Source organism: Pelophylax lessonae (genome assembly GCF_965119305.1).
Source record: "Pelophylax lessonae genome assembly, chromosome: 7".
Classification (NCBI taxonomy): domain Eukaryota; kingdom Metazoa; phylum Chordata; class Amphibia; order Anura; family Ranidae; genus Pelophylax; species Pelophylax lessonae.
In genome coordinates this window covers 62,068,827-62,089,730 of record NC_138774.1, presented here as the reverse complement: position 1 = coordinate 62,089,730, position 20,904 = coordinate 62,068,827, and the positions used below count along the sequence as shown (strand labels likewise).

At 44.0% G+C, this 20,904-nt stretch overlaps 1 protein-coding gene across 1 annotated transcript in view; it reads left to right on the top strand.

The window, feature by feature from the left end:
• The window catches only part of LOC309559995 (complement factor B-like), a 230,250-nt gene that overhangs the window by 169,545 nt on the left and 39,801 nt on the right, over positions 1 to 20,904 (top strand). Inside the window, exons 12-13 of the mRNA XM_082263476.1 lie at positions 17,201 to 17,304; positions 19,286 to 19,400. Of these exons, the coding sequence (XP_082119602.1) occupies positions 17,201 to 17,304; positions 19,286 to 19,400 (219 nt within the window). The remainder of the gene's footprint in view (positions 1 to 17,200; positions 17,305 to 19,285; positions 19,401 to 20,904) is intronic.

The window sequence follows — 20,904 nt, the reverse complement described above, 5'->3', positions numbered from 1 at the left end:
ACATTACATATCTTGGCATCAAAGTTGGCCCCCACCCTTCCTCCATCTATCGTTTGAATTTTTCACTGCCCGTAGATAGACTAGTAGCTGACCTTTGGAATTGGACTCCCCTGCCTATCTCGTTTTTTTGGGAGATGTCATCTTTTCCGTATATGTCAGGCTTTCCCAAGCTGTTGTACCCACTACAAACCATCCCACTTCTGCTCAAACATGCGGATATCCAAAGGCTTCAAAAAGCTCTCACCTAATTTTTGTGGAGAGGTCGCCGGCCAAGGTTTGCACTAACTAAATTATTACTCACAAAGAAAAAGGGGGGGATAGGTCTTCCTAATGCTAGACTTTATAACTTGTCTTGTCTATTAAGAGGTTGCCTGGACTGGATAAGGCAGGAGTCTAGATATACCAATTTTGAGTTAAAGTCCAACATGGTTGCCCCGTATGATCTAGTCTCTCTGCTACATTGTGCACATAGGGACCTACCTTCGAATCTCAGACCTAATATCTTGCTCAGGGACACTATTGCTACGTGGAGGGCGGTTCGAAAACAACTCAAAGTGCCCATGAATATCTCCAAATTTCTTCCTATCCAAGGCCACCCCCTGTTCCCCCAAGCTCACCAGCATCCAATTTGCTCTGCCTGGACTGCACGCGGACTAACCAAAGTTTCTTAACTCTTTGACAATGTCTCTGGTACACCCTTGCCTCTTGAGGACCTCTCCAAGCTATATGGAGTTGCCCCCCAACATCATCTATTTGTTCAACAGTGCCTCAGCTTTGCCAGCTCTCTATGCTCTTCCAGATCCCTCAGATTTAAAGCTTCACAGATGGACACTTGGATTCTGTCGCACAAGCATAAAATCGCTCATCTTTACCAACCGCTCAATGTGGACAGCCTCCAGATGGTCGCCTCGCAAATAGCCTCTCCCTGGAACAAAGTGCTTAACTCTCCTCATGCCCATCATTACGCCTTACAGGGATACCGATATATATCTGCCGCTTTACCCAAAATGAATTCTGGAGAGAGCAACAATTCAAGATCTTGCACAGAGCCTACTTCCCCCACCTTCGCACTTCACGGGACCTTCATCACCATTACTGCACACTCTGCCACTCTCTACACCCCTCTTTGCTCCCCAAATTTTGGGAATGTGCCCCAAATTCGGCCTTCTGGGGCAGTCTTCTCCGCTTTCTCTCCCGACTCGTAAATGCTCCTTTGCCTAAAGACGTTTATGCTCTGCTGTTCGGCTACTTGGACACGCAACTCGCCTCGCTATCCTCCCACCACAGATCCTCTCTGCTTCGTTTTAAGCCTTGGTTTTCCACCTGCTATATGGTCGCTCGCAGAGCCATACTTAAACTTGGATGGACACCTCCCCTCCTTCACTCGGTGAACTGAGAGCTGACCTTACAGCACTATGGAAATTAGAACACATGGACCTCATCAGGCAGCCTCGCACAAACCCAGCAAATTTCAAAAAGAGGTGGGAGGTCTTCATCCCTGATCCTTCTCCACCCCCGCCACGGGGGATCGGAGTTGCTCAGTAACTTTCTTGCTTATGTTTGCCCTCCTGCATTCCCCTTACTGTGTTTAGGTGTTGATACTTTTGACTGGATAAATGGTACCGCCTAGATCACCCAGCCTCATCATAATCATGACTCCATACGCCACCCAGGTTAGCTCCTTCTTTTATGGCATAGCTAGCTGATACGTCTATTTTTCTTCTCTCCCCCCCCCCCTCCCTGCCTCCCTCCCTCCTCTCTTCCCTATCTCTTCCCCCCCCCCCTTCTGGTCCTTCTCAGTTCTAGACCCACTGGTCCCCCAGGGGACGAGTTATTTGTCCTAGATGGTCTCCTAAGGACCAAAAGAAAATATATAATTTTGAGACTTGTAGGCCAGTTTGAGTTATATTGTTTTGTGCCTATCCATACCTGTAGATCTTGGTTTTACATTTACTTGACAAATGCACTACCTGTTTGCTGTATTGTTATACAAGTTTCAATAAATCTTTGCTAAAAAAAAAAAAAAACACAATATCATCCAAATGAAAAACATCAACCGGGGTTGAATGAATGAGCTTCCAAAGATAATTAGATGGTAGTACTGATGATAATAATCATGATGATGATGATGATGATGGGGGATATCAGGTTACATAAGCCAGGAGGGTGAATAAGATCAAACAATCCCAGGGTCAAATAATCAATCACATAAGTACTGCCCATATACAGTTCAGTCGATGCAATTCCTCAAGTAAGAGCTCACCACCACGGGTGAATGGATGTGAGTAATATAGGGTCCTATATGAAGAACCTGGAATCAACAAGAGCCGAGTAGTTGGTAACTGAATGGCAGGCAGATGCGATTTGCTGATGTACACAAACCCTCAGGTAAACCCAGCGTTGTGTGGATAATGAGTTCTCTCAAACCATATCAAATAAAGAGACTGTTATAGGAGAGATAGTGATTTACCATCCTTGAGTGTAAGCCATGGAAGTCTTCACGGGAGATGTTGACCCAAATGACCTGTAGAGGGTGCACTCCGGCAGAGGTGTTCCCCATGTCTGGCTCTCCTCTGTACACTTCCCTATGGCGGGAACAGGAACGTCAATGGCAGCCCGACATCACGCCGGACGTAGGGGGCGGGGGAACGGATAAGATCCAGCCATACGGTGCCCGATGGTCACGATGGTCAAAATTCAATTGGAGACAAGCTGATGACGTCTACGCTGACATGTTTCACTGGTGCCAAGCCAGTTTCCTCAGAGCTAGCGGTGGAAGGAAGTGCACAGACATTTATAGAGGCCAGTTAATTGCATTCAGGTGTGGTACTAATTAGATGAAAAATAAAGTGCAATACGCAATTTTGGCCACAAGATGCCCTCGCACAAAGGCGAGGATAAATCAATATAATCCTCCCACCAACGTCAATACTTTCTCCCTAGAAACGTACATCTCATGCAAAAAGGATATCCATTTCTAAGGAGAGATACAGCATATATGGATCAAAAATTGTGCCAATTTATATAAAAAAGATTAAAACACATACAGGAAAACACATACATACAAGAAAAGAAGAAAGGTTTTGCTGTAAATGATGCACATATATATGTGCGTTTTTCCACCAAAGGCTATTTTTTACACAGAAAAAAAGCACAAGATAGAGCAAGAGCAAGAAAGGGATACTCTCCTGACTTTGCGGGAGTTGAGAGCCTTAGTAAAGGTGTAACCATACACAGACAGCATATCCAAAGATTTTGAACATATCCCCACGTCATATAGGTAAGACCCCTCTACATACAATTAGAAAGTCAATAGCCACACGTGGGCAGAGATATAGATTGTGAACACCCTGATGTATAGGGATTTAAAAGGTACACACTTCTACAGAATACTTATATCTATATGATGTGGGGAGAGGATATATACCATTTCTGGTGAGTATATCGAACAAACACCAGTACATGCTGAAGAGCAGGTTGATTCCCTATAGGTAACAGCCATTCCCAAAGATGGTAGAAGGGGGACATTTTAAGATTCCAGAAAAGGTTGTAGACTAAATTCCACATTTAATCCATGGGGCGCAGGTGACCCCATTCTGTAGATCCAATACTTCTCCTTTTGTAATAGAATTTTATCGAAATCTCCCCTTCTAGGTGGAAGTTTCAATGCATAAATGCCTCTTATTTTAAAGCCGTCTGGGTTGGAATCATGATGTTCTAAAAAATGTAACGGAATAGTCTTGTTATCAACTTTTTTCCGAATGTCAGTCAGATGTTCAGATATCCTCACTTTAAGTTCTCTTTTTGTTTTCCCTATGTAGGATTTGTTGCATGGACAAATCAGCTGCTAAATGACTCGTGTGGTTTGACAATTAATGAAACTATTTATCTTAAAATTAGTCGACCCATCACAGCTAAGAAAAGAGTCTCATTTAATCACATACCTGCATATGGAACACCTGCCACAGGCAAACATGCCTCTCAATTGGGGTAATGTAGACAGCCAGTCCCTACTTTTGCCTGTTCTGGCATACTCTGAGTGCATAAGACTGTCCTTAAGGTTTCTTGCTCTTTTAGCTGTAACGAGTGGCCGTGGGCCTACGATGGATCCTATGGTGGGGGAGACTTAAGACCTGCCAGTGTTTATTGAGAATGGCTTGTACCTGATCCCATTAAGTACCAAACTTGGTAACTATCCGGGGGTGCTGAGATTTAGGAACCATAAAAAACTTATCATTAAATCTCTAAACAGGAAGTGGGATATAGCCTCCCTCCAGTCCCACGTGACACATCGAGTGATCCCCCCGGGGACTGAGGGAAAGACTAATACCGGCTCAACATCTACATACTCCCAGATTTCTGGAGGTGTGGAAGCAGGATTGCATTTCTAGGGGCCTACACCTGATGAATCTCATTATTGAGGAGGAACAGGCTCAACTCCTAGAACGGCAATCTGAAATTGATAAAAGCACAATAGCGTTGGAGGGCTTTAAAGAGAGAGGCATTTATTAAACTTAATGAAAATTTGAAAAAGAAAGTAGAAAGAACTCAAAAAAATCTCAAAATCACGAAACAAAATACGTTTAAACAAAACATTATAGATAGTGAAAAAGAGGATTTCTTTAATCCAACCAAAGTCAGAAGCCGCAGTAGATCTAGAGGGGGATGTAGAAATCATAGAACCCCAAGTGGAAATAGGGGACACTCATCGGGCAGCGATTCGTAAGTTGGTGAAAAATCGGTTACTTTTTTAGATTTGGGACAGAACCCAGAAACCACTGGGGGCAACCAAACGAATCAGGAACCCCCAAAAGGTGTACAGAAAGAAAAACCGAATTCAAAAATAAAAGACAGGGAATATCAACACAAACCTGTATCATCAAGGGCAACGAGATCTCACATCTAGAAGGTGTACAAATAGACCCCACTAGTAGGGACCTGAAGGTTGTTAACCTTTTGGGTTTTCAACCTCCAGGAACGACATACTAAACTACTTAGTAGGGGCTTGTCCTTTTCTCCAGCCGCCTCCATGTCGGAGTTTGAAGTTTTCAAAGATGTCAGCCTCTTTCTGAGGAGGGTGATTTTCCAGCTATGGCATAAGGATAGAAACTCTGATCCTGGACAGTTAGGTGATCTTACTGAACAGGATAAAGAGGCCATTGCAACTCTTACTTCTCTATAAATGGAGAACGACCCTCCTGAGATAGAGGCTGCACTGGATGACCCAGTAAGACGAGACGCCAATCTGCGAATCAAGTCGCTTAAAATGCCACCCCTTGCCAAACATAAAAATATTAAAATCTTCTTGGACCTTGTTCAGGAGGATCTTGGAAAAATACAATGGGAAAGAGGGGGTGTAGACAACCTTTCCAAGGCAGAGCGGGTAGCCTTAAAAGAACTTGAGGAGGCCCCTGGCTTGGTTATCAGGAGCAGCGACAAGGGAGGGAACGTGGTACTGCTAAGTGAGGAAATGTATGAAAAGGAAACTGTAAGACAGCTACAAGATACTACTACATATAAGAAACTTACTGGCAGTCCCTTTCCCTCCCTTGTCGCTGCTCTTAATGAGAAAATCACCTTTGCAAGGGAGACCGAATTAATCTCTAAAAAGGAGGCCGATTATCTGGTGGTCAACACTTTTAATCTGCCGACTTTTTACACTTCACAAGGGCCTATCCAATCCCCCAGGGAGGCCGATAGTGTCAGCAATATGGGGCCCCTTGGAAAAACTCAGAAAATTCGTTGATTCCCTTATCAAAGGAATGGTGGTTGATCTCCCGTCTTACGTACAGGACACCCGTGATGTCCTGAGAAAATTGGCAGATGTCTTTATTTCTGAGCAATTCATTTTAGTAGGTATAGACGTGGAGACATTATACACGTCTATACCTCATGAATGGGGTCTCAGAGCTGTCACCTATTTCTTGGAACTCAAGTTCCCTCATCTTGGTGCGCACAATGAGTTCATCGTTGAGCTTCTTTCATTCATGCTTGATAACAACTATTTCCAATTTCTCTGCAATTTCTACCAACAAATCAGAGGGACATCGATGGGGGCACCGTGGGCACCTGCCTATGCATGTCTCCATCTGGGCCTCTGGGAGGAGCAGGTGATCTATCCATCCCCGTTGTACCTCAGCCACTGCCACATGTGGCTGAGGTACATCGACGATGTCCTGCTCCTCTGGGGTCCCCCTCCCCCAGTTGGAGGATTTTGTCGATAGTCTGAACCAGAATGACCGCAATATAAGATTGACCTACACGGCCACGACTGATGAACTCCCTTTCCTGGACCTCTTAATCTCACAGGATTATAAGGGCCTCAAGACTAAGACTTACCGTAAGGAAACGGCTGCCAACACCCTTCTGGCTGCTGATAGTCATCATCCTAGATCCTTGATCGACAGTATTCCGATAGGTCAATTCCTAAGAATAAAGAGGAATTGTTCTGACATGATGGACTACCAGACAGAGGCAAGAGATCTACATAAGAGGTTCAGGGAAAGGGGGTACTTGAACAGAGTAATCAGGAAGGCACGCAAGAGGGCAGCACTCAAGAATAGGGCAGATCTGCTTACCAACAGGGAAGAACAATCTATTCCCGTGCTGGATGTTAAATCTCAGCACCCCCGTATAGTTACCAAGTTCGGTACTCAATGGGATCAGGTAAAAGCCATTCTCAATAAACACTGGCAGGTCTTAACAGTCTCCCCCACCATAGGATCCATCGTAGGCCCACGGCCACTCGTTACAGCTAAAAGAGCAAGAAACCTTAAGGACAGTCTTATGCACTCGGAGTATGTCAGAACAGGCAAAAGTAGGGATTGGCTGTCTACATTACCCCAATTGAGAGGCATGTTTGCCTGTGGCAGATGTTCCATATGCAGGTATGTGATTAAATTAGACTCTTTTCTTAGCTGTGATGGGTCGACTAATTTTAAGATAAATAGTTTCATTAATTGTCAAACCACACGAGTCATTTAGCAGCTGATTTGTCCATGCAACAAATCCTACATAGGGAAAACAAAAAGAGAACTTAAAGTGAGGATATCTGAACATCTGACTGACATTCGGAAAAAAGTTGATAACAAGACTATTCCGTTACATTTTTTAGAGCATCATGATTCCAAGCCAGACAGCCTTAAAATAAGAGGCATTTATGCATTGAAACTTCCACCTAGAAGGGGAGATTTCGATAAAATTCTATTACAAAAGGAGAAGTATTGGATATACAGAATGGGGTCACTTGCGCCACGTGGATTAAATGTGGAATTTAGTCTACAACCTTTTCTGGAATCTTAATACGTCCCCCTTCTACCATCTTTGGGAATGGCTGTTACCTAAAGGGAATCAACCTGCTCTTTAGCATGTACTGGTGTTTGTTCGATATACTCACCAGAAATGGTATATATCCTCTCCCCACATCATATAGATATAAGTATTCTGTAGAAGTGTGTACCTTTTATATCCCTATCCATCAGGGTCTTCACAATCTATATCTCTGCCCACGTGTGGCTATTGATTTTCTAATTGTATGTAGAGGGGCCTTACCTATATGACGTGGGGATATGTTCAAAATCTTTGGATATGCTGTCTGTGTATGGTTACACCTTTACTAAGGCTCTCAACTCCCGCAAAGTCAGGAGAGTATCCCTTTCTTGCTCTTGCTCTATCTTGTGCTTTTTTTCTGTGTAAAAAATAGCCTTTGGTGGAAAAACGCACATATATATGTGCATCATTTACAGCAAAACCTTTCTTCTTTTCTTGTATATATGTGTTTTCCTGTATGTGTTTTAATCTTTTTTATATAAATTGGCTCAATTTTTGATCCATATATGCTGTATCTCTCCTTAGAAATGGATATCCTTTTTGGATGAGATGTACGTTTCTAGGGAGAAAGTATTGACGTTGGTTGGAGGATTATATTGATTTATCCTCGCCTTTGTGCGAGGGCATCTTGTGGCCAAAATTGCGTATTACACTTTATTTTTCATCTAATTAGTACCACACCTGAATGCAATTAACTGGCCTCTATAAAGCTCTGAGGAAACTGGCTTGGCACCAGTGAAACATGTCAGCGTAGACGTCATCAGCTTGTCTCCAATTGAATTTTGACCATCGGGACCATCGGGCACCGTACGGCTGGATCTTATCCGTTCCCCCGCCCCCTACGTCCGGCGTGATGTCGGGCTGCCATTGACGTTCCTGTTCCCCCCATAGGGAAGCGTGCAGAGGGGAGCCAGACACGGGGAACGCCTCTGCCAGAGTGCACCGTCTACAGGTCATTTGGGTCAACATCTCCCGTGAAGACTTCCATGGCTTACACTCAAGGATGGTAACTCACTATCTCTCCTATAACAGTCTCTTTATTTGATATGGTTTGAGAGAACTCATTATCCACACAACGCTGGGTTTACCTGAGAGTTTGTGTACATCAGCAAATCGCATCTGCCTGCCATTCAGTTACCAACTACTCGGCTCTTGTTGATTCCAGGTTCTTCATATAGGACCCTATATTACTCACATCCATTCACCCGTGGTGGTGAGCTCTTACTTGAGGAATTACATCGGCTGAACTGTATATGGGCAGTACTTATGTGATTGATTCTTTGACCCTGGGATTGTTTGATCTTATTCACCCTCCTGGTTTATGTAACCTGATATCCCCCATCATCATCATCATCATCATGATTATTATCATCAGTACTACCATCTAATTATCTTTGGAAGCTCATTTATTCAACCCGGGTTGATGTTTTTCATTTGGATGATATTGTGTTTTTAATCTGATTTTACTTATGTTATGTCACACCTTATCACACTGATTTTGTTACCTTGCACTGGCACATGTGCCTAATAAAGTTTATTTTTGTTTAATTTGCATAACGGTGTCCTTAGTTGACTCCTTCTCTGGGGGGATTCTTGTTCTCTCCATACCCTGTTTTTTATGTAACTATATATGTCTGGTCCACTCACGCAGAGTGGACACAGATCACTCTCCTCTATGAGCAGCCAGATGCCTGTCTGTTTACACCCGACTGCCATCCAATCCAATTCGTATACCCATTTGTCTGTTTGGTGGATCGGATTGTATGTAGGTTACACCTGCTGCTCCTTAAAGAAGAATGGAGATTCCGATCCGGTCCACCTGAAAAACTGACAGGAAGATCCGATCGGAATGTCTGTGTAAAAGAGGCCAAAGGCAAAGTTTCAATAGCTTTACTTAATTAACTTGGTATTGCAAACAGAGGCAAGAATCTTTCCCTAAACTAACTGTAGTGTTACCCCCATAAGGGTCACTGGATTTTTGGGTCTTTCACCCCCCCCCCCCCCCACACACACACACACACAGTCAGGCAACAGGAATTGTCACACTCTCTCGAGGGCCTAATAATCAAATATTGTTATAATTATATATTGGGATATTGTCATTAATTTATGACAATATCTGATCAAAATTATATAAGCAACTTTTCATCAAACATTACTTTCTTAAAAAAACAAAAAACTGTGTTCCAGTCCATGCGAAGAATATCAGGGAACAAATTCTGTATATACAACGTGTTCTTGAGAAACACAGTTTGCTGTTAAATGTGCGCTCTCACTCCACAAATGGTGAATTGGTTGATTTCGAAACACCACGTGATGTCCTCCAATATATACACTAGCAGATCCCCTTTCACGTATTGGCCAATGTGTTAAATAGGTCAAAAGCACTTTTTCCCTTTAAATGGGATCAATAACTGCATAATATTGATGGGATATTGTCATACATTAAGAGAACACATTGCTTTTTATGTTTTAATTTTGAACACATTCACAGTTTTTTCTATATCATTTTATCCAAGGGGGTGCCACTATTATTGCTAATATGCAATCATATGTTTAACGTTTACTAAGGTAGCGCTGCATTTTATTTCTTTATTTTTTGCTTTGAGGTGTGGGAACTCATGTCAATACTGGCTACCACCCATTCACTTGATTATTTTCATTAGATTAAGGCTAGCCATACATTATACAATTTTCTTGTACAATTTTCCTTTAGATTTACCAAAACCATATAATATGAGGTCAAACCTAAACACTTTCAATCAGGCGGGCCCTTGCACTACATACATAGTTGAAGGTAAATCTAAAGTAAATGGAATAAGAAAATTAGAGTATGGCCAACTTTTTTTGTTTACAAAAGATTTTATTAGAAAGTCAGTACAAAAAAAAACAATAACGCTTACACAGGTCAACAATGTAACATCATATATACAGAAATATCTATATATTGCATAGAAAAATACTTTGAAAACATAGCAAGTATACACCGAGCATTGGTCATAGTATAGCAGAATATCAAATAGTCAAATACACATGAGGGGTCAGAACTGTCAAGTTAGACATATAATATAAATCAAGAGGTACCAACAGGCCCAACACAAGTGTCCCAAGTGTCCCATTTAGCGTGGAATGTCATCATGGAGCCATGAAGGGAGTGAAAGATCTTTTCTGTTAGTTTAATGCATTCCATCCTGGAGAGTACCTGAGGCCATAATAGAGTATCTGATTTCCAATTACATGCGATCATCCATTGAATGGAACACATCAAAGTATGAATCAGATTGTATGTAGACTTCGGGACACCAGGGACTTTTACAAAAAGCAAGCATATCTTAGGAGAGAGAGAAATCGATGTCCCTGCCAGTTTAGTCACCAGTCTTTGTGCATGATCCCATATGGGTCGCAAAAGGTTGCAGCTCCAAAAAATATGGAGTAAATCACCCTCCTCTGAACAGCCCCTAAAACAGAGGGGAGAGACTGAACCGTAGAAGGAGTGGACCAAGGAGGGAGTCAAATACCATCTTGTAACTACCTTAAGGAGTGTCTCCCTGCATGCACTAGAACGTGAACATTTACGCATTTTTGATATCATGTGGTGCCATTCTGGGATGGAGAAACTACAGTCAAGGTCTTGTTCCCATCTAGTCATATACTTATGTTTATCTGGGAGGGTACTAGTAACAATATGTGAGTATAGGATAGATATAAGCCCTCGATCCCTAGATGAGGAGGAGCAAATGTTTTCAAAAATATTAAATGGAGGGTTAAGTGTAAGGAGGCCCTGTGATTGGAAAAATGCCCTCACAATGGTATAGTGGTCCTTTTCAGAACTGGGGAGACCATGTATATCTACCAGTTGTTCAAATGTACAGAAGATATTGCCTATTGAGAGCTTTTTAAGGTTCACCAGGCCTCTGGTTATCCATGGGGATAAGTCCTCTCTGCTCAGAGGGAGCAAACAGGAGTCAATGTGTCCCAAAAAGGATGTTAATGGAGAGACTCGAGACAACAGACCCAGGGGGGGTTTCAGTTTTAGCCACAGCCAGTATAAATGAACAACTACTTTGTTCGCAATTGAGTTATAATTAATCGGCTGTGAACCACTCCAGAGAGCCGCCGAGAGATAACTCGGGGAAACTGTGGCCTATTCAAACGAAAGCCAGGGAATACTCTCGGGGTCTGCATTCCACTGAGCCATTTGAATGAGTTTGGCTGAGAGATAATAGGACCATAAATCTGGGATGCCCAGGCCACCCTGGGATTGGGGGGCATAAAGTATATGACTGTCATATCTGGATCTCTTACCGTTCCAAATGAATCTAGAAATTTCCCGCTGAAAAGAGCTGATATGAGATTTAGGGACATTAACAGGAAGGGCCCTAAAGAAGAACAAGACCTTAGGTAAGATAATCATCTTTATGGCTGTAACTCTCCCCAGAAACGAGATGTGGTACGAAGACCACGTCTTTAATAACATACTTAATTTTTTAAATACTGGGGGGAAGTTAGATATAAAAAGTGATTCATAATGAGGAGTAATCTGGACCCCTAAGTAGCGAAAAGATCTCAAACACCAGGTAAAAGAGAAACTCTCTCTGATAGAGGTTTGCATCCAATTAGGCAGGTTAATCGGCATAAGAGAGCATTTGGAGAGGTTAACCCCTAAGCCCGACATGGATCGAAATCTCTCTAGTTCGATCAGCAAGTGAGGCAGTGAAATATGAGGTTTGGACAAAAATAATAAGACATCATCCGCATACATACTCAATTTGTATTCTTTCCCCCCCTTATGATGCCCCGTAATAAGGCCATTATTTCTGATGGCTGTAGCCAAGGTTTTGATTGCTAGAGCAAACAGGAGGGGGGAAAGTGGGCAACCCTGTCTCGTACCTCTATGTAAGGGAAAAAATTCAGAGTTACACCCGGGAAGGCGAACTCTTGTTTGTGGGGACTCATATAAAGCTTTAAATCCGTGAATGAACCCATCCCCTAGCCAATATTTAGGAAAAAGGTGCTCTGGATAAGGCCAGCTGACGCTATCAAAGGCCTTGTGAATATCTAGACTCACAAGGCATGTAGGGGATTGGCATCATTAATTATATTAGCGACTAGCCTAATGTTGTCTGAAAGCTGTCTATCTGGAATAAACCCAGTCTGGTCAGGGTGGATCAATTTATGAATTATATTGGATAGTCGGTTAGCCAGCAGTCTGCCGAATAGTTTAAGGTCATTATTTATGACCGAGATGGGTCTATAATTTTGAGGGAGGGAATGATCTTTATCCGGTTTCGGAATGAGGGACATGTTAGCCAGGAGCATTTCTTCTGGAAAGCTTCCCCCCTGAAGGACGTGGTTGAATAATTTAGTGAGTCTGGGGGCAAGGATTGTGGCAAAGGTTTTATAATAAGAAGAAGAAAAGCCATCTGGGCCGGGGGCGGTGGAGGTTTTGAGAGCTTTAATCATATCTAGAACCTCGTCTACTGTACAAGGTGCTTCCAAAATATCTCTTTGTGTACTTGACAAAGACAGAACAGATAGGTTGTCTATCCAGGGGTGAAATTCTTTTACAGGTAGCATAGAGGGCACTGAGAGGAGGTTTTTGTAAAAGTTTGTAAAGATTTCCAAGACTTCCTTGGGGTGCAAAACCATCCTCCTGTCAGATCTTCTGAGCTTGTATACATGAGTGGGTCTTGTTGTTTGAGTTAATTTCTTTGCAAACATAGTAGATGTGGAGTTGCTGTGGAGTGTAAATTTGGCTTTGGACCACCTAAGGGCCTTTTCAGTATCACTGGAAAGGATGGCATCCAATGCTTTCCTTTTAATATGGATCTGATCCATAAGTGTAGAGGAGGGGGAGAGATTGTGTTTATAATATAATTGATCTAATTCTTTCGTGAGGGATTTTATGTCTGACAATCTAGACTTGTTCCTGGCTGAGGCCAGGGCAATTAAATTTCCCCTGATGACTGCCTTATAAGCCGTCCACACCACAGGAGTGGGTGAAATCCCATCCTCATTAATCTGGAAATATTCCACCAGCGAAGAGGAGATCTGGGCAACTAACGCAGGATCGTTCAGTAAGGAGTCGTTCAGTCTCCAGTTAAATGTCGTGCTACCCAGACCTACTCCCCCTGATTCAAACAGCACAATTTGGTGGTCAGACCAAGGGCAGACATGTATATCTGCAGCCGAAGAATTAGCCAGCCAAACCGGGGTACAAAAAATATAGTCGAGCCTGGATGAGCTATCATGGGGATGAGAATAAAAGGTGTAACCCTTTACTCCAACATTGTGGGCCCGCCAGGTGTCTATCAATTGTTTATCACTCAAAGCATGTGTCAGGCTTTTAGGGAAAGCCTTGGATGAGGCCGTAATGTTACTTCTATCCAATGAAGGATGAGCAGCAAGATTGAAGTCCCCTCCTACCACCATGTGTGGGGATTCAAACCTGTCAAGAACTTCGAAAAATTGTCTAAAAAAAGAGGCATGCGTGTCATTAGGTGCATATATAGAGGCTATGGTAATAGCTTTGCCAGCAATACTCCCCTTGATAATCAAGAATCTGCTCTCTGGGTCACAGTATGTAGAGGATATATCAAATATTATACTATTACGTATAAAGATGGCAACCCCTCTTGTCTTATTTTGGAATGATGAACATTTAAATTGCTAGAAGGATTTGTCAAAAAATTTAGGGTGTCTGTCTGTTGCAAAGTGCGTCTCCTGTAATAATATTATGTCCGCACCTAACCTTTTATATTGTTTGAAGGCCTTATGTCTTTTATTGGGGGAATTGAACCCTTGAACATTATGTGACAAAATTTTAATCCCCATGATCTATATGAAAAGGACTACGTTCGTTCTGAAATTTCTGCAGGGTAAACTGTTGAGAAAAAGGAAAAATGACCAGAGCCGAGTATAAATGACCAAACACGTAAAACATCCGGGGAACCCAGGAAGGGGGCTCCAGACTAATTGGGGGCTGAATCTCTGACTCGGTATAGTGTGAACACCGCTCCCAGTTAGGGGCTAGAAAAGCATAGATCCACCAAAATACTTGCATGATATATATAACGACCTGAGAAAATGACTTCCTGTTTACATACGAATATTTTTTGAAATAACAACTGATCAGATAGAAGAAGATCAGCCAAAAATTTTGAACCTGAGAAAACTTCTTGGGGATGGGCAGAAAAATAGAACCCATCCAAAAAAACATTACCCATTGGACATAACCGTCCAAAAACCGTGAGCGGAGATCCGGGCACCGAAGACGAGGAAAGTCTAGGGGGACCAACCTCGCCTCAGGCGCACGGGCACCCGCAAAACAGCACATAGGGGACAAACCAACGGGAGAGGAGAGAGAAAGGTAAACAAGCAATATCAAGTAAATACGTCAGGAGCGTTTAAACCATCAGAATGTCTTTGCAGACACACTAGTGGGCACAGTCATCCCTGCACAGCCGCCCCATGGTAAGGGAGCGACCACACTAGGGCAAGGGCACACCAGCGTCCAAGAAATCCAAGGGGTCACTTATGTGAAATTTAGTGTATCACCGGGAAAGTGTTACTCCATAGTGAACATCCCTAGAAACCGCCATCCCTAAAAGGATTCCGCCATCTCCGCTGATCCCTTCTGGTTGCTGGGGTGGACCAGGATGGTGACGGCCAAGGGGTGTTCTGAGGGCGAACTTCAGGGGCAGCTTCCAGGAGGCCTAGTTTGACTAGAAGTTATTTTCCTTCGGCCAGGTTATACACCACGTAAACTGTGCCATTGTGAGGGACTGACAGCTTGAAGGGAAAGCCCCATCTGTATCGGATTCGGGCTGCTTGCAGCACAGAGGTGACCTCTTTCATTTTGCGCCGCCTTTCAAGTGTGGCCTGCGATATATCAGGATAGATCTGTATGCGCGTGCCCTCCTTTAAGATGTTGGGAGTGTTTCTGGAAGCTCGCAAAATATCCTCCTTGATTAGGAAGTCTTTGAGACATAAAATTATGTCTCTTGGAGGCTTATCAGGAGGAGGTTTGGGGCGCAGAGCTCTGTGAATCCTGTCACAGGTGAAATCCGATTCCTTTTTGTCAGGCAGCAGGTCTGTGAAGAGCTTGGAAACTGCAGGGATCAAATCTGTAACCATTTCAGGAATGCCTCTAAGGCGCAGGTTATTCCTGTGATTCCTGTTGTCCAAGTCCTCCACCTGCGTTTGCAACAGGCTATAGTTATCAGAAAGCAGCTCAAAGTCCTTTCTAAGGTCATTATGGGCGATATAAAGTTTGTCGTGCTTGGTCTCTAATAAATCTGTGCGGCCTCCCAAAGCGGCTATCTCCTGTGTTAGTGGACTTGTGAATTTCAGTTTGAAACTTGTCTGCCAGCTTTTCATAGATAGCAGCAAACCCTGCATCCAAATCCGCCTTTGTGACAACACATGAGTACTCACGGGTCCCTGGTTGAGAGCTGGGAGGTGAAGATGGTTGTGCTGGTTCTGCCTGAGGCGATGGGAGGGCCTGGGCGCCATCTTGAGGCATCCTGGTGATTTCCTTCGTGCGGAGCAAATAAGTCGTCAGGGAGTGCTTTGGCGTGCCCCCCCCATTCTTTTTCCTGGCTGACGGCATGCACCAGATGTTCCCCCAGGGGTGTTGAAAGTTGTGGGCAAGTATGAGCTAAATTGGCCCCGGGGATCCCGCCTTTCTCTCTCCTCTCCGACGGAACTGCACACTTAGCACCCGTCCATCTTTGCGCCGCGCATTCGCCCCAAGGGGTTAGTTCATTGGGGTGCCGCCAAAGCTCACTCTAATTACGGTCACTCATCACCGGTCCGAAGACCCATCCCCACATGAACTTGTGTTTGAAAAGAACCGTTCAGATGACAGAATTGGCAAGCAAAGAGCGGCTTCTGTAACAGGCAGGGGAGTTTGCGGTGAACAAAGTAAAGTTCGTAAGTAGTGGTTGGGATGCTTTAATATGAGAGATGGGGAAAGCGTATCCTGCGCCAGGTGTGTGGGATGTGGCCGTAGGAGAGGCCCCTGCTTCCAGGATGAGTGAGGCAGACAGGGTGCAATAGTCTGCAGGCAGTACAGCACAGATGACAGTGAGGCAGACAGGGTGCAATAGTCTGCAGGCAGTACAGCACAGATGACAGTCAGGCATACAGTCCATGCAGGGAGATGGTGAGTGCTTACTACAGCAGTAAGTGGTGATGGTGTTGGCACTACTGATACCCTTTCTGGCACCGCTTGTGTTGAGCCTGCCGCTTGTGGACCGCAATCACAGGGGGAGATTAAGTGGGCCGCAGGCGGCTTAAGTCCCGGTATTAGGCGATGCGTACCCCCCCTGTGCAGTATGGGAGGTGTGCTGGTGGCTCCGATTCACCCCAAAGTAGTTATGGTGGGAGTAATATACTGCAGGGCAGAGCCGGGCCTAGTCCAAGATGGCGACCGGGGCCTAAGAGGAGAGCGTTAGTGTGCAGGGTATGGGATCCCGGGGGAAGAGGAGCCTGATAGCGGTGGTGGCGGGATGGTAGGCGGAATGCCCCACTTGAGCTGTAGCCTACCTTCTCGTGGATTGCAGTCCGAGGCACACTATACTGGGTCCCGGTGGAGGCACAGGTGGCGGAGTTGCGTGTAGGCCGCGAGGGATGGTAGTCCACGATCTGCTCCCAGATGGCCGGAATAGAGGTGAGAGTATGGCCAACTTAAGAGGGGTTGCTCAGTTTTTTTTCCCCACATCTTTTAATGAAAATCACTGCCAGAAAGGTAGATATTAGTATTATTGAGTGCGGTTTAGTGCTGAGATTTTTTTCTTGTTTGTTTTGGTGCCACTGTCAGGACACAGTGCTAATAAGATGTTTCTTAATTTTTCCCCTATACTTTCAGATGAAAAAATTGCATTTGAGATGTGTGGGCTCTCCAAGGATCACAAAAATGAAACAAATGATAGTCATGAAAAATTTCCATGGATTGCCAAACTTATAATCACCGTAAGTAGGGAACACAAATTTCTTGCCCAGACCAGCAATGTGGGGTAACCATGTAAAACATTTTTGCACACATACATGTTTAAGGTCATTGAAGAATTGTACATGTGTAAACGTGAATACTTTAGGCACATACTTTATGCAGGATTTTCTGCTAGCTCTGTCAGGGAGAACCTTCTTTCCATGCAGAAAATAAGCATATGCCGGTGTGAATGAAACCTAAGGCTCCACGCACACGGGCAGAAAACACACAGATTTTAGAGGCATTTTCTTTTTTGCCTTAAAACACAAAAGGAGGGGTAGAGCCATGAGTAAAGGGACTCGGGTTCCTATCCAAAGCTGAACTCCATGTTTGAGCTTTATTTAGGGGCTGACTGGAAACTTTTTGCCCAGGGGGCAAGTACAACCCAGAGGCCCATGTTGCAACAAATCGGCCTCACTTCCACTCTCCCTCTTCGCTGCCTCCTCTCAACCCCATCCCTGGCTCAAGCTCTGCTCCTAGTACTCTCTGCTCACCTGGCAGGTCGGGCTGAATAGCACCTGCTGGCTGCTGCACCAACTCTAGATTCCTGAACTGACCGGCAGAGGGGTGGCCGAGGGCTGCAGGGGGGAAATGGAGTGGCTCGGTTGGGGCTGGCCAGGGGAGAACCTCTGGTTGGGCAATGAGCCGGCCTCTGCTCTGACACGCAGTGCATCATTAATGCCGGGAGGTGCGGCCTGTGTCCTGTACCTATCCCGCACTCTGGTTGGTGCAAGGGTCTTGTCTACTCAGGCAAATGTGCATTTTGCTGCCCCCCCCCCCCCCCCCACCATGATATGGCATACACTTTATTTGCGCTCCGGTCTGTGAGGGGGCAGGGCTATGCATTCCCTGCTTCCCCTTACTGGCTACAGGCAGTTGGCAGGTGAGGCTGACCCCCCACCCCTTCAACCTCTGCAGCAATACTGACAGCACTCATACATTTATTTCCAAAAGACAACATCTGGATTTGACACTGAGCACGCGCACTCAACTTCTTTGGTCGACCATGGCAAGGCCTGTTCTGAGTGGAACCTGTCCTGTTAAACCGCTGTATGGTCTTGACCAACATGCTGCAGCTCAGTTTTAGGGTTTTGGCAATCTTCTTATAGCCTAGGTCATCTTTATGTAGAGCAACAATTCTTTTTTTCAGATCCTCAGAGTTCTTTGCCATGGGGTGCCATTAGAACTTCCAGTGACCAGTATGAGAGAGTGAGAGCGATAACCCCAAATGTAACACACCTGTTCCCCATTCACACCTGAGACCTTGTAACACTAACGAGTCACGTGACACCGGGAAGGGAAAATGGCTAACTGAGCCCAATTTAGACATTTTCACTTAGGGGTGTACTCACTTTTGTTGCCAGCTGTTTAGACATTAATGGCTGTGTGTTGAGTTATTTTGAGGGGACAGAAAATTTACACTGTTATACAAGCTGTACACTTACTACTTAACATTGTAGCAAAGTGTCATTTCATTAGTGTTGTCAAATGAAAAGATAGAATAAAATATTTACAAAAATGTGAGAGGTGTACTTACTTTTGTGAGATACTGTATATCTCATACCTGATGAACTGCTGGGGAAGCGGACAATTAATGCAGTAGTTGGTGCTACTACTGTAATCACCACTATGTTCTGTATCCTGTGCTGTGTGGCTGCCCCACTGCACACTGACTAGTCTACTGGGGAATGTTTGTTTTATTGTTCTCAATGTGTTAAACTAAAAAGCCCTGCAAGTTTAATACTACTTTGCATTGCATTGGATAAAGCTTGTGTGGCCATCTTCCCACGCCAAAAACAATTGTGCCTATTTGTTTGTCACTGAAAATTAGAGCAATGTAGACGCATAGTTGGACAAACCCTGATAATCTGATAGTTAAAAAAAAAAAAGTAAACAACGAGACAGAGAGCATTAAGCAGGTATTATAGGAGGTCGCTTACTTTGGCCATTTTATCCTTCCAGAGGCTGGGAGGAGTGGAGAACTGTAAAGGATCCATTGTTACCAAAAACTTCATCCTGACTGCTGCTCACTGCTTCCACCTAGATGATCAGGCACACTTTGTCACTGTGGAACTAGGTAAGTGATGCTGTAGAAGCTGCCATGGTGGTAACTTTATGTACAGAATCAATAAAGGAATAAACTTCAGTTAAAGTGTTACTAAACCCACAACAGTAAAATCAGTCTGTATATGCAGAAAAGCATGCTTGTTATACTCACTGTGGTTCCCAAGAGGTTATTTGTGCGTATTGTGCAAAAAGGCTGTCTGATCCTGTCTTCTCTGAACCTCCCCTTCTTCCACAGTCCCCAATCCATCTCCTCACAGTACGGAGCCTTGGAGGCACTCTGCACATGCTCAGTTTGGCATGTATTGCTAGAGAGTATTTTATTTTCATGGGAGAATGCATGTGATCAGCACAGGGCCAATCAGGATTCCCCAGACAGGGGACCAGGGGGTCATGCAGCCTCATAGGACAGTCAGAGGAGAATAAAAAATCCTCCTACAAGAAATAACCAGACACTAATAGAAGTCACAAGACTGCTTTATATTCAGTACTGATGATAAAAAAAAGGTATTTAGCAGTTTACATTTACTAAAATAATTGCATGTCCATGTTCTGTGCGCTGTGGGAGACCAGATATAGTGAATGGAGGGCACCTTGGTTTAGTAACACTTTAACATTTTTGGAAGCTCCATTTATAAGAAAGGAATAATCTTCAATAACATGTGGGGCCTATAACAGGAAATGAAGATTGGCCACATGTTTACAGTCTGAATGTACAATCTTCTATAAATTGGCCAAAAAATACACTGTATGGCCAAAGGTTTGTGAAGACCTGACCATCACACATATTCTATTCCAGAATGTGTTAGTGAGGATTTGTGTTTATTTATCTAAAATAGCATTTGTCAGGTGAGGTATTGATTTTAAAGGAGAGGATCTGTCTCACTATTGGCATTGCAATGCATCCCAATAGTGTTCAGGAGGTTTGAGGTCAGGGCTCTGTGCAGACCACTCAAGGTCCTCTACACCAAACTCATCAAACCATGTCTTTATAGACCTAGATTTTTGCACAGGGACACAGTCATGCTGGAACAGAAAAGGGCTTTCTTCAGTTCAGAAGAAGTAATAAATGCCTGGTCATCAGTCGTCAGTAGAGGTAATAAATGCCCCTTCATCAGTATTCAGTGTAAGTAATAAATGTCCTGACATCAATGGTCAGTGTAAGTAATAAATGTCCTGACATCAATGGTCAGTGGAAGTAATAAATGCCCCAGTGTCAGTTATCAGTAGAAGTAATACATGTTCTTGTGTCAGTGGTAGTGATGGACAGACATCGGCCAGGGCGGTTCGCGAATGTCAGCCGCAAATTTTCTCAAAAGTCCGCGAACTGCGAGTTTGCGGCGGGCCCCATGGACTTTAATGAGAGGCGAACGTTAAAAACCTTTAGGTCATATCTGCACCCACAAAAGACATACTAGCTGTGCACAAATAGTCCCACGACATGGACAATGTCATAACAGAAGTATTGAATCAAAGATAAAGAGAAGAATAGCTATGCGCTGCTAAGTGGTTAAAAG